Source organism: Nuphar pumila, chromosome 9, assembly GCF_984573655.1.
Source record: "Nuphar pumila chromosome 9, dmNupPumi1.hap1.1, whole genome shotgun sequence".
Classification (NCBI taxonomy): Eukaryota; Viridiplantae; Streptophyta; class Magnoliopsida; order Nymphaeales; family Nymphaeaceae; genus Nuphar; species Nuphar pumila.
In genome coordinates, this window is record NC_143257.1 from 8,437,646 (window position 1) to 8,454,531 (window position 16,886).

The following is a 16,886-nucleotide window of genomic DNA, read 5'->3' on the forward strand; positions in this document are numbered from 1 at the left end:
TGTTCTTTTGTTCTTACCTTCTACAAAGGTTAGAGCCTTTTGTGACTCAGATTTTGAAGGATCAACCAAGGATCATATACGATTCAGATAGCTTTTACAAGAACTTGGAATGACAGCCCCTATATTGTGACAATATGAGTGATTTATATTGCCAAGAATCTAGAATTCCATAAAAGAACTAAGCACATTTAGATTGACTGTTATTTCACCAAAAGAGCTTATGAAGATGGAGTTATAGCTCTAGAACATGGTACCAAGGAGCAAGTAGCAAATGTGTTTCCAAAGAGTTTGGTCCCATTACACTTTAGTCATTCTTTCCCAAACTTGACATGAATCCTTGTGCATCATAAGTTTAAGTGAGAGTGTTGAATAGTGTAATTGTAATATATATTCCTACTAGTAAGGGGAAGAATTGTATTGTTTTAGCATTTTAGGGGGTTAATGGGTATCTAACTTTTCTCCTGTAGTATAAAGGGGGAGTTGACCCCTATACGCATAATGTTACTCACGTTTTCTATGAAATATTGTAGAGCAGTCTTCCCTCCCTTTTCTCATCCCTTCTGCTTTTGTTCTTGTTAGTATCTTGATTTCAATACCTAGGTCCATGCCTAAGAGACACCTCTACAATCTGACTTACCCAAGTTTGACTTAGCTAGGTTCATGTAGATTTCATCTGACCTGAACAACATAGAAGCGAACAAAAAATTGTCTCAGAAGCTAAAAGGGAAGCGAATCGAAAGCAACTTAAGATTCAAGTAAAACGCGAAAGGGAAGAGAATAAGAATTGAAAGGGAAGCAAACATGTAATTATATTTTTTCTAATTTTACCAAAATATAAGATTTATGTTATATAACTCAGAATCATAACTCAAAAACAATCAAACTAAAAATATAGGTTATATAACTCAAAAATATAACTCGGAAACAGTTAACCAGAAATATAACTCAGAAAGAGTCAACCAGAAACATAAATCATATAACTCAGAAACATAACTCAAAAACATTCAACCATAAATATAACTAAAAAACAGTCAAAAAAATTATATATGAATTACAACACAAATACAAATATATATATATAAATAAAACACACGAACACAGAATATATAATATACATATTATAATAACTGAAATATAAAATATATAAAATATATAAAATAACTGAAACACAAGATTATAAGTTATATATATATATATATATAACTAAAAAACATAAACTATAGCAAAAACATGAAAACCGGGAGAGAGAAACAGGAATAAGAAGGAAAAACAGGAAGAAAAAAACAGAAAAAGGAGAAAAACAGAAAAAATACAAAAAGGGTATTTCTTTTATCTTTTTTGATAAAATTTACATTTTTAAGGGCTAAAACTGGAAGCTAGCTTCTCCTAAAGGGGAAGCTCACTTCCCATTTAAGGGAAGCAAGCTTCCTATTTAAAACTTGCACTTCCCCACATGTTTCAGAAGCGTTGCGTTTTACGCTTCTGAAGCGTGTTTCGGGGAAGCGCGCTTCCCCACTCCTATAGGCACTTCTGGTAACCCTGATCCATACTACATCTGGAGTTATATGAGCTTCAATTATTTAGTGTTGTGAATGACATCTGGTTAGGTTTGGATAGCGTCCCCTTCAGTATGGTTCTGTCGCATGCCTGTTCTAGTTCACATTGGGTTCGGGAGTCTAGGTTGATTTTGTTTCAAGTTCGTAAGTTTAGGCCTTTTCATCTAATTTATGTAGGGCCTACTTTGGGTTGTTCACTTTAGCCTGAGTTCAGCATACCTAAGCATATGTATGAATTAATCATAGTTAATATATTACTTATCGCATGAGGACAAGTGAGGACAAACTTATGCATGTGAGAAAAAACTATGATTAATTGAATATAATTTTCCCTTGGAACCTTATGTAGGGCCTGCAGGTGCTAGGAAGTTACATATCAAGTCAGGCATGTGAGAAAAAACTGACTTGAACCTTACTCGAGCCAGAACTCAATGTATTGTCAACTCTACATAAGAAAAACTAGAACATGACCTGAACAAACTCCTGGCTATCAACTCCATCACGCTCGGAGGCAGCCAATCATGCAAAGGTCAAACCAAGAGAAATTTTATCTTCTTACATAGAGAATGGTTTCAGATCATTTACATTAATTTTTTGATGAAGACTAGAACCTGCAGGAATCCCCAAGGGGGGATTCGCACATGACCGATTGTCAACTGTATAAAGCTCCCAGTCTTTGATGCGGCATCTCTCTAATGCAGAAGCAAGATTTTGGCTGCTCGATTCAGATGGGTAATTCCCATCAGGACTAACAAGGACTGCACCTGTATAAGATTGCCCAGCTGCCCGAGCTGCACCACTATAGTGAAACAGACCCCAGCTTAAATCATCACAGACATCCACAATAGTCCAGAACTCCTTTGACACCACACCATTATCCAGAACACTGAAGAAAAATGTCCCAGGTACAGAACTTCTCCTAACCCGGTAGCGCCTTCTCCTCCACAACATTTTCCCCCCATCGAGGGTCTTCACCTGAAAAACTGGCTCATACCAGAACGTTCCTCGTGCTTTTCCTCTATAAAATAGCTGATACTGACAAGGAAACTGGTCATATGCAGGGTTCTGACCTGCAATCACCCGCCAACTCCAATCTAACCTGCCCAACCACCCCACAAAGATATCTTCTGCAGTTTCATGAGTCAATTGCCTACCTCTAAAGACAGAAAGTGGTGGCACATACGGTTTTGGAGAAATCTCTGCAGTCAATCCAAGGCAATTGTGCTTTTCTAGCACACAAAGAGAAAAGGCTTCCAGGTTTGGGCTCTCATATGAGGCAATACAGAGGTAGCTGCAGACCTGATCAGTGGGACCACAATTGTTCAGACATTGGAGTGCTTTTCTACAGTTGGGATCAAGAAGACAGTTTAGAATTTCAGTCCCACAGTTCTTCACCATGCAACTCAAAGTGGAGAACCCTTTGGCTCTAAGATTTTTCAAAATTGGAACAGGCCTAACATAGGAGTTGATAAGTAGCAACAAGCAAAACCTTATATCATCTGCATTCCTACGTGCCCATGTCTCAGACACACTTTTTAGGACTTCAACTGATTCCTTCTCCTCTGATCCTTTCACTAAAGTAGCAACTTTGCCAAAAAAGCTCCCTTCTACATCAGGATTCACAATTTTTCCTCCTAGTGTGTTGTTAAGGTCTCGAGATGAGTCAAGGCATATCACATTTCTATTTTTTTGGGTGTTAGCATGAAGCCAGTTAACAGAGTTTTGATTTGTAACTGCCACAACTAACAATATGTCTACATTAAACAATGTTCTTCTAAGTTTTTCTTGGTCTACGTGATTAGATAGAAGTGCTTTGTCAGTAAATACAAGCATTTCATACCCCTCATCAATCCATTTCAGCTTTTCTGCCTGTGATTTTCCAAATAAAACAACAAAATGGAGATAAAACAATGTCAGCAGTTATTTGAATAGCTAAAAGTTTTTAGGCATCACAAAAAATTTAAAAGAAAATAAAATAAGACAACTTTAGATGTGGTATCCTATGTCATTTGTCCACCCATGCTCAGACGTCTTTGAGTGAGGCTCTCATAGCACTTGAACCTGTGCAAGAAATCAATGCTTGCTATTGCTTTTTCAGAAATGTTGAACGAAGTTTTTTACCTGCCTCATAACCCAGAATGTGAATCACTGACACATGTTGATCACAGTATAATGAACCATATGACACAAGAGTCATGCGAGCATGATCCAGTAGCTTACATCTATGTTGGATGATACAAATTAATAATGAACCGCCCAATTTTCAAAAAATTTCATCCAAGTTGTTCAGCTCATGGACAACCGAATAAATTAATCAACTCAAGATGCAGCTGAGTTGTTGGATACTTCAAATGGCACTTTGCCACAAGTAATGTGAAATCAATAAGATAAGAAAGGAGGCTGACAACAACTTCTGATTAAAGGGGAAAAAGTAGAAAAGACAATGATTTTAGCAATAAAACCTAAGTCCTTTTCTGGCCAATCTTCATGCAGATACTAGATGGGAATAGCAACTCCAAGGGTATCAAGAAGTATACAAAGTGCAAAGAGATGGAGAAAGAAGCTGACAATAAGAAGATCATGTAGCTATGAATAAATCCAACTGATCAGGACTAAATTAAAATTGGGGATCTGAGGAAGGGGGTGGCTATGATATATTCATGTACAGTAATCAATGACTGGATTCTGCAAAAGAAGAAATGAAGAAAAGGATGGGATGCCCAATACCAGTTCGATTAAGGTGAATTAGATAAAATCCAAATTAAAGATTAGAAATCAAATATGGGTTTTCAATCACAATGTAAAACAAAAATATGACAAACTAGAAAAGAGTTGGGGGAGTGTGGTGACGATGATGGTGAAATAAGGAGCATAAAACTGGACGATTATTAATATATTGAATGGAAGAATCGAAATAATCACCACCAGATTCTCATGTTATGAATCAAACACAATCAATCATTGACTAACTGGGTTCATTGAGATACTGACTTGCCAAAAAAAGTATATTTAGAAAAAAGTTAACATTATAAAGGTGGTATCAACAATCAACCAGTAAAGGAAAAAACAAGAAGAAAGAGGAGAAAACTATCCTATAGAGTAGATACCGAACAGGCATGAACAAAGACAGAAATGCACACAAATACAAATAGCGAAAAGAATTGGTGAATTGAGATATAATTTGTTAGGAAAGGAACATGAACACCAACAAGTGAGAAAGAGAACCCAAACTCTTCAACAGGGTCAAGCAAGTTATGGCAATACAAGACATGTCAACTGAATGAGTGGTTGAATAACAAAATTGAAGAAAAGAAACACAAGTTCACCACCAAATCCACAAGAAAAGATAACGAACCAAAGAGTGGGGAAAGATTGAAAATTGATAACTGGAAAAATGAAGAATTTGAGTGTTTTTAACATACAGTGTGCAGCATGACTTTCTCCCACGGCGTGCTTTTAATAGGGCTAAGAGAGCCGTCCCCAACGAGTGTGACAATCCTCACCAATGACTCTGGAGTTGGTGAACTTTGGTGGGTGGCCTCAGAAACCGCTTGGATGGTCGGAAAACGACCATTGTGACTCCTAAAAGCGGTTTTCCGCCAGAAAGAGGTGGTTTTCCGGCGGGGATGAAGCGGCGGGGAAGTGATTTTTGAAGCAGGGGGGAGGTAATAAAGGTGGCATTGGAGGGTGGAGGCTATGGTTTCCATATGCACTTGGAAGAAGGCCTTTGGATGCAGATTTTGTTGGGATGCTTTTGATTAGGTCACTGGGGTTGAACCAATGGATGTAAAGGGTTCGGGTTCGGGTTCGGGTCGGACGTCTGACTGAATATGAATCCGTTTAGTCGGATTCAGTAAACCAGTCTATGCTAATTGGACTCGGATTTGGTTGTAGCATTTTCATATCTGAGTCCAACTCCAAATCCAAGTTCGGCTCAGTCCAATAAGATCCAACCCGATTGTAATCAATTAATGCGTATCTTCTAATAAGAATCCGAGTTCAGGACAGGCTTTATTCATCCAATTATATCCAACCCAAGTTCTAAATTTTCATACCTCTACGGATTCGGTTTTAGCTGATCCCATCCGACTTGGAATCCGATTAAGTCAGCTCAAATTATGTTGGACTCAGTATTGGCTAGATCTGACCCGAGTCTGATCTGTTTACCTCCCTACCAGCGTAAGGGTTAGAAACAAGGTAAACAAAATAGGATCCAATCAGAGACACAATCTGGTTTAGAAATATCTGGTTTCCATTTCACATAAACAATATTGGGTTTGCGGTTTTTGATGTATCCAGTACCACATAATCTTGCATGCCATCCAGATCAGGCACTTCACTATGAGATCTGTATCAGATCTGGATTTGGATCCATTCTCGCCCTTCAAAAACCATATAGTGTCGAATCATGTCCCACCAGTCCACATCCAATCTGCTTTTCACCCCCAACGCCACAATTGAGATAAAAATTATAAGTGAATTGGGTGGACTCATATATATATATATATATATCAAAGAGAGAGAGAAATTGGTAGCTGCTCACAATGTAGGTGCAAAAAGATAGTGTTAAATGAGTTTTTCTGCCCTTTCGGTGTTTTTTTCACAGTTGCGACCACATAAATGTGTTGGGCATAGTAGATTTACAAGGAATTCACACCCGAATCATGTGTTTTTGATGAAAAAAAATGATATTTAGAGCCTAAAAAATTTACAAAGATTTTAGACTATTGATTTTTTTAACCTTATAAAAACCAATCATGTGCAGGAATCGAACGCTATAAAATCAAGTACATAGATCACATATGTACGGTCAAAATTTAAAAATAAAATGAAAAAAAAGGCTGAAAAGCCTATTTAGCATGTTCATTTCGCACCTGAGCAGTTACCAATCACTCATATATATGTACATAGAGATGGTGATGGGTAGGTGAATGATGCGTTTTTGTGCCTACCACCTGCCACCTAAGCTTTGAAAAGATTGTTTCTGTTTTTTCTAAAATCTGATCGTACATACATACGTGATCTACATGCTCGATTTTGTGGGTATCAACTTTTGGATCATCTGATTCCAACACTTAGGTTTTTATAAGATTAAAAAATTACAGGTCTATAATTTAAAAAAATATTCAATGCTTAAAAAATCATTTTTTCTCAAAAAAAAAATGATCAAAGTGTGATTTTCTAGCAAATCGATCATGCAAAACACATATGTAGGGTCAGATTTTTGAAAAAAAACCTGAAAACCCCTATCCAAGCTTGGTAGACATGCAGTAGGCACAAAAAGCGTCAGGCACCTCCCATCTCTCTCTCTCTCTCTCTCTCTCTCTATATATATATATATATATATAGAGAGAGAGAGAGAGAGAGAGAGAGAGAGAGAGAGTAATGTGTTCCTTAGACACCTTCTTTTGTTAGGTTTGGTTAGGCCCCTTAAAAAATCATAATTTTAGACCCCCTTTTCGCACATATGACACCATGGATGTGATATATAGGTTTTTTGGCAAGAACATGCTTTTGGATCTTCGGAATTTGACTTGTATACAAGTCTTTCTGATGATCCAAAATCAATGGCTATAAAGATATCAGTTTTTCTTGGCTCATAAAAACATGTATTTTCGTCAAAAAAACAAGATCCAAGAGTTGATTCTCACTAAATCAATCATGTTAAACACATATAACGGTTCAGATCTATCATAAAACACTTAAATCCTACAAGGTAGAATGGGTCAGAATGAGGAATGGGGCCTAATATATTTTGTTCTCATATATATATATATATATATATATATATATATATGTGTGTGTGTGTGTGTATTTATTTATATCATTGGGTCCAAAGGTCCCAAACCCACCAAGGGTTACATCTCATATGAGTGGACCTGAGGCTGGCTGGATTTCAGATGTCATGTATAGCTTCAAAATCGATTAAATTGGGCTGTCCCTAATGGTAAGCCACATGAGATTTGGTCTTACTAAAACATGTTTCCTGTGAAGTTCGGTGTTGCCCCACTCAAGTCCAGCCCAATTACATATATAGGTGGTCCTAAATCTGGACCTTGGCATAATAAGATATGATTTGAACTATCTAGCCACAAGGCAAACCTTCCTTGCCCCCATCGAGCTCTAATGAACCTTCCTTGATTTTCACACCTACCACTAATAATGGTTTCGTGGTAGGAGCAGATTCCTAAAACGAAAAAATGACCATACTGTGTGGGTAATTTGACGCAATTTCTTAAAAACCTTACAATTTTCAATATTTTCACATCAAAATTGCAAATATGTTAAGACACTTTTACCCTTTGTAATTGTGAATTTAGGCATTTTGTGATAAAATTGTGTCACCTGTCGAATATGTCCAACACCCACTTAAATCCAGAATCACAAGTTTTTTTTATGCGAATTTAAACCTCACGAACTCGCATACATTTATTTGCAAAATCTCTATGAAACTAAAACCATCAAAATCACAAATATCATACTATTTTGCATATATGTTAATATTTCACATAAATATATTTGTGAAACACTACTAATTTTGCAAATATCTTACTTTTTCTCATATATTGAATGCTCTCGCATGAAGTTATTTGTGAATCTTCAGATATAGCAAATATTGTACTTAAATATTTGCAGAATCATGAGCATGTTATGTAAGTATTAGATAATTATAATGCATGTAGTAAGTTTTCAAAAATAAATATGAGCTAGTTATAATGCATATAACATGTATAAAAAATGCATATGAGGTATGTATATGCATTAAGCTATGCATATGCCTTTGATTATATGGTATGTATACACATATTTGAATGTATGAATATACCCTTGATTTATGATAAAAAAATGCTTATGTTTATGTGTAGGCAATGTTTCTTTATAATGTTCATATGTACTTCATATGAAGTTCTTATGATTATGCTTGCATCATGTATGAGATTTTATGCACAAGTATGTGGCATAAAAAATGTGGTTGTTGTATTTTATTATTATTAAATATATGCTTGAGTATGGCATGACCACAGACCTTATAAACATTACTTCATGTCATTATTGAAATATCACATGACATTAAGGTTATATGCAAATAGTAAGAATGTTTATGATGCTTGGATGTGTATCTCTGTGTGGTTGTGGTATAAAAAATTATATTTCATGTATTGTACTATAAGTCATCTAGCATTCATATACTGGTCATCTAGCATGCATATACTGTTTTAGCTCACATGCGAGCTTGGTTCTAAGAAAAACCCATGGGTGCGAAAGGTATGCACTATTTTGTTGTTATACATGCTTATACATAACTTGGGATATGCCATCACAGGTGAATTGCAAATTTGGGATAAAGGCAACAGAGAAAACTGAATTGGGTTAGGTAAACATGCATGAATCCTAATACATTTGTTACCCTATAGGAGGGTATTTGGGCTAAGGATGTAATGCTCATAATTTTTTGAGGAATTTTCTTGAAGTTTCATATTTTTTTTATTGAATGGTAAATCAAAATTTTAAAATTTTGGTAGGCACTGTGTTATAGGGTTTGTAGGATTTAGAAAAAATTCTAAGTATGAAGAAAATACCCTTGTGTGCCCAAGGGTCTCATCGACCCTATGGAGTTTCAAAATTTTCAAAAATTATTTCTGAAGAATTCAAATTAAGTTTTTAAGGGATATTTAAAATGAATAATTTAAATAAATGAAAGTTCAAAAATTTATGGATGAAATTTATTTAACTCCTTTAAATGACATTTCATGTAATTTCATATTTGAATTTATAAAATAATTAAATTTGCATTTAGTTGAATTAATTAGGAATTTCATTTAGTGAAATGGAACTCATGAATTAATTAAATCATATAATCTGGTAGGAGTCCATAGGTGGGTCGTCCCATTCAATGTGACACTCCAACTTAAACTTTAAAATAAAAAAAAGAAAAACTTGACATTTAAGAGTTAAAATAAAACTTACTAAAGTCAAAACTTGCCTTGTTTCCAAAACAAGATTCCATAAGGGGGGCATCACTCCCTAGAGATCCCAATTAGAAGAGTGGGCTGGGCTAAAAAGGAAAGAAAAGAAAGAAAAAAAATAAACTTTGACTAGTCAACTTGCTTGCTTGGCAAACAAGTTGAAAATTTTAAAACATGTATAAATTTTAGATTATGGGGGTCGATCAGCCTATGTGGGCTTCCCTATACTAAATATTATATGTATGATATGTATAATATACATTACCTAAGCTAAGCACATATATAAAAAAAATAAATAAAGAAGTGAGTTAAAGAAAAAGAAAAGTGAAAGTTTTTTAGAAATTGAAAACTAACCTAGATCTAAGATCAAGGACTAGGATTAACTCTAACCCTTGACCCAACTCTAGCACTATAAAAAGATAGGAGGGGTTCACACCCCACTATTTGCCCTCCTTTTGTTTTTTTCTAACTTTCTTTCCCTTCTCCAAGAAATCACTCCTTATCTTCTTTTTCACACCAAACCCTTGGTGTTTAAACCCTTGGATCAGCAAAAGAGGCATCTACAATTATGTGAGAAGTGTAAGGAGGTCGTGGGCAAAGTCGTCGTTCATGTCGGATGGTCAATTCGTATTAGAAGAGCGATTTACGTGCATAAGATCAATTTTTTGCCAAAAAGGTAAGGAGTTTTATACTCTACACGTAAACTAGAATTTGTGGGTATGAATTTCTTCAACTTTTCATAAGTACAGACCCTAAATCTTGCTTTTCACATGTAGGTTTGTTCTAGAGCCATCGATGCATGTGATGGAAAGGGTTTTTTAAAAGAAAACCCATCTAAAAATTGTTTTCTCAAGAAAATCAATTCCTCAAAAAATAAAATCGCAAAAACTACAAAATACACAAGTTACTCAGTTATTTTTTTGTAAATTTCAATTTGGATTGGTCTCTGTGATTTTGCTGGATTTTCCAAAATCAGATTAACAGGGATCCAAACTACACAGTAGTGTATGTATTGATGTCAGGTTGTAATTTACTTTGTGTAGCATGTTTATTTATATTTAAATGGGATATTGGACTGATGTGCATGTTAACTAAATACATTTCATTATTTATTGTATTGAACATGCCTAAATATCAATGATTAGCCTACCTTGACTATGTACATGCATATTGATTGCATTATTGTATTGATTTTATGGTAGAGACTAATTGAAAGTATACATTGAGTACCATGATTATTGTTGCGTGTGAACCCTGAATGTGGAAATATGTTTGCATTGCCACTATTAACAAAGAAGTTAATTAAGAAATCAAAAATAAAATTAATTCGCTTGTGGCTTATTGAGAGAACAAGCTTGATACTAACGATTTTGTTGAATATTGGCTTAGCACGGAAGGTTGCTTTTGTCCCCCATCTACACGATTTGTAACTGAGAGAACTACCACGATTTGTCTGTGGTGTAGTAGGTAAGACTCATGTAGAAAATTTGATATATCGGGTTGTAGGATTTGGAAACTCTCTTTATAAAATTATATTCTCTCTCTATAGTAGTCACATTGGGCGTCACACAGGTTAATAAGATACAATTGATTAAAAACATAAACATGGGTCGTACCTCCATCTAGGAGAATATGTGTTGTACCCATAGGCATATATTGGCAAGTGAAACAAGATTATGAATTGCATATACATAGAACATGACATGCATTATTTAAGTAAGAAAACAATAAAGATAAGAAGCTATGCATGCATGAAAGACTCATAACACTGGAATGATAAGTTCATGCATATTGTATATGTTCATGCATTTTGTAAATGTTTATGCATATGAATAATTTATTATATTGATGTGAATCTTAGCATGAGTGGATGTGCATTAAATTGATCAGTTATTTTAATTGCTAGCATGTTTTTTACGTCATAGTCTGCCAAGATATATATTAGTTGATTAATATATCTGAGGTTGTGTTTGAATGTATTCTCATAGCGTACATTATGCAAGTATGTTATTGCCTACTCAGACTTGGGTTGTCTGACCCCTTTAACTAAATAGTTTTTAGGTTCTAAGGAGGCTGCGTGATCCTATGTTGTTCAATTGTTCACAGACTTTGCACGCTGCCTGTCAAGGTGATAGTTTTGGTTTCTTGTGTTTTAAGGGTTTGGTTGGCTTGGACATTGGATTTTAGGAATGGTTTTATAACTGGACAAATGAATAATATAAACTTTATTTTTATTCAATTCAGTTGATATAAATGTACTCTAATTTCTTTAATTTAGTTAAGTATATAGTTTGATACGGTAATTGTGACAATCCTGATTTGTATATTCCACTATTTAAAAAAAATATAAGAAAATTTGAGTTATAAATTGGGGTCATTACAGACTTAACCAGTGATTGAGTGTCAAAAAAGAAGGCACAATGTGCAACCTCTTATCTGCATGCCAAATTGTCTGTGTAAATGCCTCAAAGAGGAAATAAACATAGAACGAGGATATGCATACCATGAAAGCACTCCTGATGTCTATGTATACACAGTCACTTTGAGCGTCATCTTCTTATAGAGGCTCTAGCAGGGTATGAAGTTGACATCAAACTTGTTACTCAAGCACAACAACCATAAAGACAAGCATTGCAATGAGCAGAGGAAGAAGATATCAGAACCAGAATCAAGGGTCTGATACCACTATAGAAAACAAGAGTTGCTGAGAGAAACAAGAAGAAGAGGATGATTTTGGTAAGTTAAATGTCTTACTTTAAGGGGGGTTGCACTTTTGTAAAGTATGTTTCTTTCACTGTTTTGGGCTCTATTTATAACCAACCTTGGATTGTCATTTCAACCCAAAGAAACTCAACTATCTTGGCAACCCATTCACCATAGAGAGTGGACTCACCAACTCTTTAATGCATGATTCCAATGGTTGAGGCCTCATGGCCATTGTAGCCATTACAGACCAACACAAGAAAGTGTGAGAGAAAAGGGGGATCGACCATAAAGCTGAAACCATGATTTAATAGCTTTTTTAATTGAATTAATGATGTAGGTAGATCATTTGGAGAGAGAAAAAGTTCATACATGTATCAGGTTTGGTACATATGCATTTACCATAGATATAGTAATAATTTATAAAAGGTACAACATGAGACTTATAAAAAAACATAATGTAACACCCCAAAAATGTAAACCCAAAAATTTAGCAAAAAATTGAAATTTGTATTGTTCTAAACTTTAAATAGTGGAAAACAATATTTATCATACAAGGGTTTAAACAACTTTGGAGTGAGTTACAAGTGTGAATCTAACATAAGATCAGAGTATCCATTTACAAAACCCAAAACTATTTATATTACTTATAAAAATTCTTTTTATAAAATGACAGATGAAAAACTTAACAATTGCTTAGGACCAAAATATACTAAATCCTAAATCTAGCCTTGGATCCTCCAAAAGTGTTGGTCCTTGACACTGTCATTGCCTTCTGTCATCCATTGTCCAATGTGTCAATCACTTGTAATCCCTTAAAGGGGTCATACTCATGAAAGCCTGGTAGATACATACGACTCTATGAGAATTATAATATTAAAATATCATGACAACATACAATTATTCAAAAGTAGTAAAAACATGTCATACAGTTTATGCAACAAATAAAGTAACATTTACATCATGATCATTAATCATTTTAAATAAATAAGACATATCTTCAGTATCAAATCTGTAAGAGTAAAAAGCACTTTGTTTCACTTATTAGTATCCACCTGGGCAAGTAGAGGAAATCCGACGCAACAATCCAGACCAGTTTGGGGGTATATTATTCAGGAATTATATTTTACCTGGATGACTGACTGAAGCCGACTCAAAGCAGGTGGTCAATGACAGAGAAATCCCTACTAAGGCATATAGAAAAAGTAAGATGCATCCAAGACTAACTGTAGTAGTTTGAGATCAATCACCTAGGACACATTTGATAGCCACAGTCTCCTAACTTATGATTGACTGGAAACCAAGGGACGCCATTGCTTCCAAAAAGTAACAATAGAGGTCACTCGAGGTTGTACCCCCTTACCCTCTCCAAGATAAGTAAAACACTGAATGAGTTATCGGGTTTTTATTAAGTTGAGGCTTGTTTATTAATTCACTGATGCCTACCAAACCTAGGCATCCCGAGGCTCATCATCCCAAGTACCCCTTTGAGGTACGGACAAGTCACAAGTTTTTATAACCCATTCATTGTGCTCGAGTATCAAAACTGAACGAGCATCTTGCCTGTGAAGGCGATCTCAATATTAATTGTGTGTATGTATATTAATGAGAAAGCCTTGTGCCTCCAACTGGATTCTCAGCAACCCCTTGCTCCTTCAGAGTGATATTCACTCATGCATGTCAGTGCATGCTTTATAGTACCCAAAAGACACATTTCATTAAATGATATATAGTCGATTTGTTGAACCCTTGGCTCCAATTCGAGCCACAAACATTTCATGCATATTATTCATTTTTGTTTTTCCAATAAGTAACATCTTTCATCATTTTCTGCATGTAGACCCATAAGTAAACAATTGTTGGTACATTTTCCAAGTATTGTTATGCATGCAAACTATTTTATGTAAAAACATTATGTATATGCATGTTTGCAAATTATCAAATAGGAAACTAACATTAAAACTAACATGCATGTGAGTTGTTATACATAAAAATATCATAGTAAATGCACAAAAGTAGGCATATATACTCATTTAAAACATGAAAAATACTCAAAGTATATTTTAATATTAAAATCCTATGTAGAGAGGTGTAAGAATTCCCTACCTTGAAATTTGTGCAGTTTACGAGAAGCAAGAAATCTTGAAAGTGCCCCTAGGTATTTTCCTTCAGAGATGCACTTGTTGGTCTGAACATGGCGAGTATGATTTGTGTCTCGAACCTCATCACGTATACGAATGATAGTGAGCTTGGTCAATCATGGCTTTTGTATTCATGCAATTATGAGATTTCAATGATAGAGATGGCAATGGTGATTGCAGTGAAGCACCAAACTTTGTGCAGTGTAAAAGTGATCATTCGGCTAAGGAGTCACACATGCAAATAGTGCGGTTAAATTGAGTAGTTGCTCCAGTGAATTGCAAATGACTGCAAGGGTTGATGAAATGAGCTTGGGGATGATGAAAAAAAAAACATTACTTAACTGGGATGACATACAATCATTTGAATCAATCCCAACAATGGGACTCTCATTTCCTGTGTTCCCTATTGCATTCTCATACAAACCATTAGTTTGATGAAAAACAACAAAAAGGTATTTGGTAATCATTCTCGGACCCCCTTCAAGACCACCACAGTCATCTACCAATCTTCCAATTTCTTTTTAAGTAAAACTTTTTCAATCGCCTCATTACTGAAACCTTTCAGTGCTAGAGATAAAAGATCAACGTTGGATGTAAAAGTGTGATCTACTACTAAAGCAAAAGGAATAATACCTATATTCTTAGCTGTAGGAATGAGAAGAGCTACCAATTACGACATCCAAAAATCTATGATACCCAAAAAAAGGATGATCCAAAGATATCTAAGGAACTCTACCAAAAGTTTCCCTATATTTTTTATTAAACACCCTATGTATGCATCAATTACCCAAAATAGAAATTCTTCAATAATTAAAAAAAGAAACAAGTAAACCCAAGTCTACCCAAAATCCCTAAATTATCACGAGTGTTTGCTCTTTCAACAGCCAAAAACATCTAATTCCAAACAAAGGAGCATTGAATTAATCTTAGCCAATGCTTATAAATTAACAATTAACAACAAAAGAGTCTTATATCTATGTTTAGACAATGTATGAAGAGGTTAAGTGATTACCTCAGTAGGGTCAACAGATATTTCATCCTTCAAGATAACATGACCCAAGAACATGACCTCACTGAGCCAAAATTCACACTTGGAGAATTTGGTGAACAGTTGTTGCTTCTTGAGAATTACCAATATGGTCCTCAAATGCTCTCGATGTTGCTCCACATTTTTAGAGTAAATCAAAATATTGTTAATGAAGACAATCACGAACTGATCCAAGTACGGTCTGAAGATCTGATTCATCAAGTCTATAAATGTTGTTGGTGTATTAGTGAGCCCAAATGACATCACTGCGAACTCATAATGTCCACATCTTGTTTGGAATGATGTCTTCGAGATGCCATCATCCCTAATTTTTAGTTGATGGTACCCAAATCTAAGGTCAATCTTTGATAATACCTTCACCTTTTGTAGTTGATCAAACAGATCTTCTATACGAGGCAATAAATATTTATTTTTTATTGTGGTCTGATTAAGCATTTGATAGTCGATGCATAACCTCATCAATTTGTCCTTCTTTTAACAAACACTGATGCTCCCCATGGAGATACACTAGGGCATATGAACCCTTGATCCATTAGTTTTTACAGTTGCTTCTTTAGCTCTTCGAGCTCTGCTGGTGACTTAAACTGAAAAAAGAGACTCTCACGTGCACATATTAAAAGTATTAGCTCAAGTATATTGTAAATGAGTCTGGAATGATGAGTCTTTCCCTATAGAATCATGTGGAGAACTAGGAACGCTTTTTTGTAAAAATTGGTTTATGTGCAAGATGTCCTTATTTGCATCATTGATTATGATTGAACCAAACCGATGGCTAAGGGTCTAAAAAGAGGTTCATAGCTGGACCATCTGACAAATTTGGTAATCAAGAATTACCCTTGCTAATATGAATCCTATAGAAAGGAAGAAATTTCTTAATCTACTTTCAGCAAGAGAAACTAGGTTATAAAGGTTCTTAGGCATCTTGATCCATGAGGTCTACAATCTTGTTGATGTACGAAGAATAAGACCAACCTTGGAAAATTTAAAAGGAAAAGAGTTTGAGGAGGATGAAGAAGTGCACTACATCACCCAAAGAAAAAGAGATTTTGACATGAGTCTAATAGGAACAATGCATATTTAAAAAGTAAAATACAAACAATTAAGGTCCTCATGAAAACTCAAAGAAAAGATGCAAAAAATAAGGCCTAGCTAAGAGCTAGGCACCAAGAGAAGGAACAAAGTCAAGTCTATCATGTGATGGCTTTTCATATCAAGGAACCTCTCTCCAAAGAGTTAAAAAAGAGCCATCCCAACTTATAGGATATGATCATCGGATACAAGGCTTAGAAGAAGTTGTCCAAGATTTTAAAAGTCGATAAATTAGTGCCAGTTAAGAAGAAAAGTGAGTTTATACAATAAAAGATTTCATTTTAAAGGAAATCACTAGAAGAAAAAGCTCTTTTATTGGAGTGTCTCCTCTGACGCACTAGTAAAAGAGCATTTTCACTGATACTATTTTTCTTAGTGCCAG

General features: G+C 35.0%; 1 protein-coding gene across 1 annotated transcript; it reads right to left on the bottom strand.

Moving 5' to 3' along the window:
- Positions 1-1,944: 1,944 nt before the first annotated feature.
- On the bottom strand, positions 1,945-5,263 carry LOC149828372 (violaxanthin de-epoxidase-like protein). The gene is made up of 2 exons (XM_090016829.1): positions 4,979-5,263; positions 1,945-3,425 (listed from the first exon to the last, which is right to left on the bottom strand). The coding sequence occupies exons 1-2, from the start codon at positions 5,261-5,263 to the stop codon at positions 2,112-2,114; spliced, it is 1,599 nt and encodes a 532-aa protein (XP_089872955.1). The 3' UTR covers positions 1,945-2,111.
- Positions 5,264-16,886: the final 11,623 nt, after the last annotated feature.

Bases quoted from the DNA above. Each gene is read 5' to 3' on its own strand.
- LOC149828372 (XM_090016829.1), bottom strand. From the start codon at position 5,263: ATGGAAACCATAGCCTCCACCCTCCAATGCCACCTTTATTACCTCCCC. The intron at 3,426-4,978 runs GTATGTTAAAAA...GGAAAATCACAG, and splicing joins AGAAAGTCATGCTGCACACT to GCAGAAAAGCTGAAATGGAT.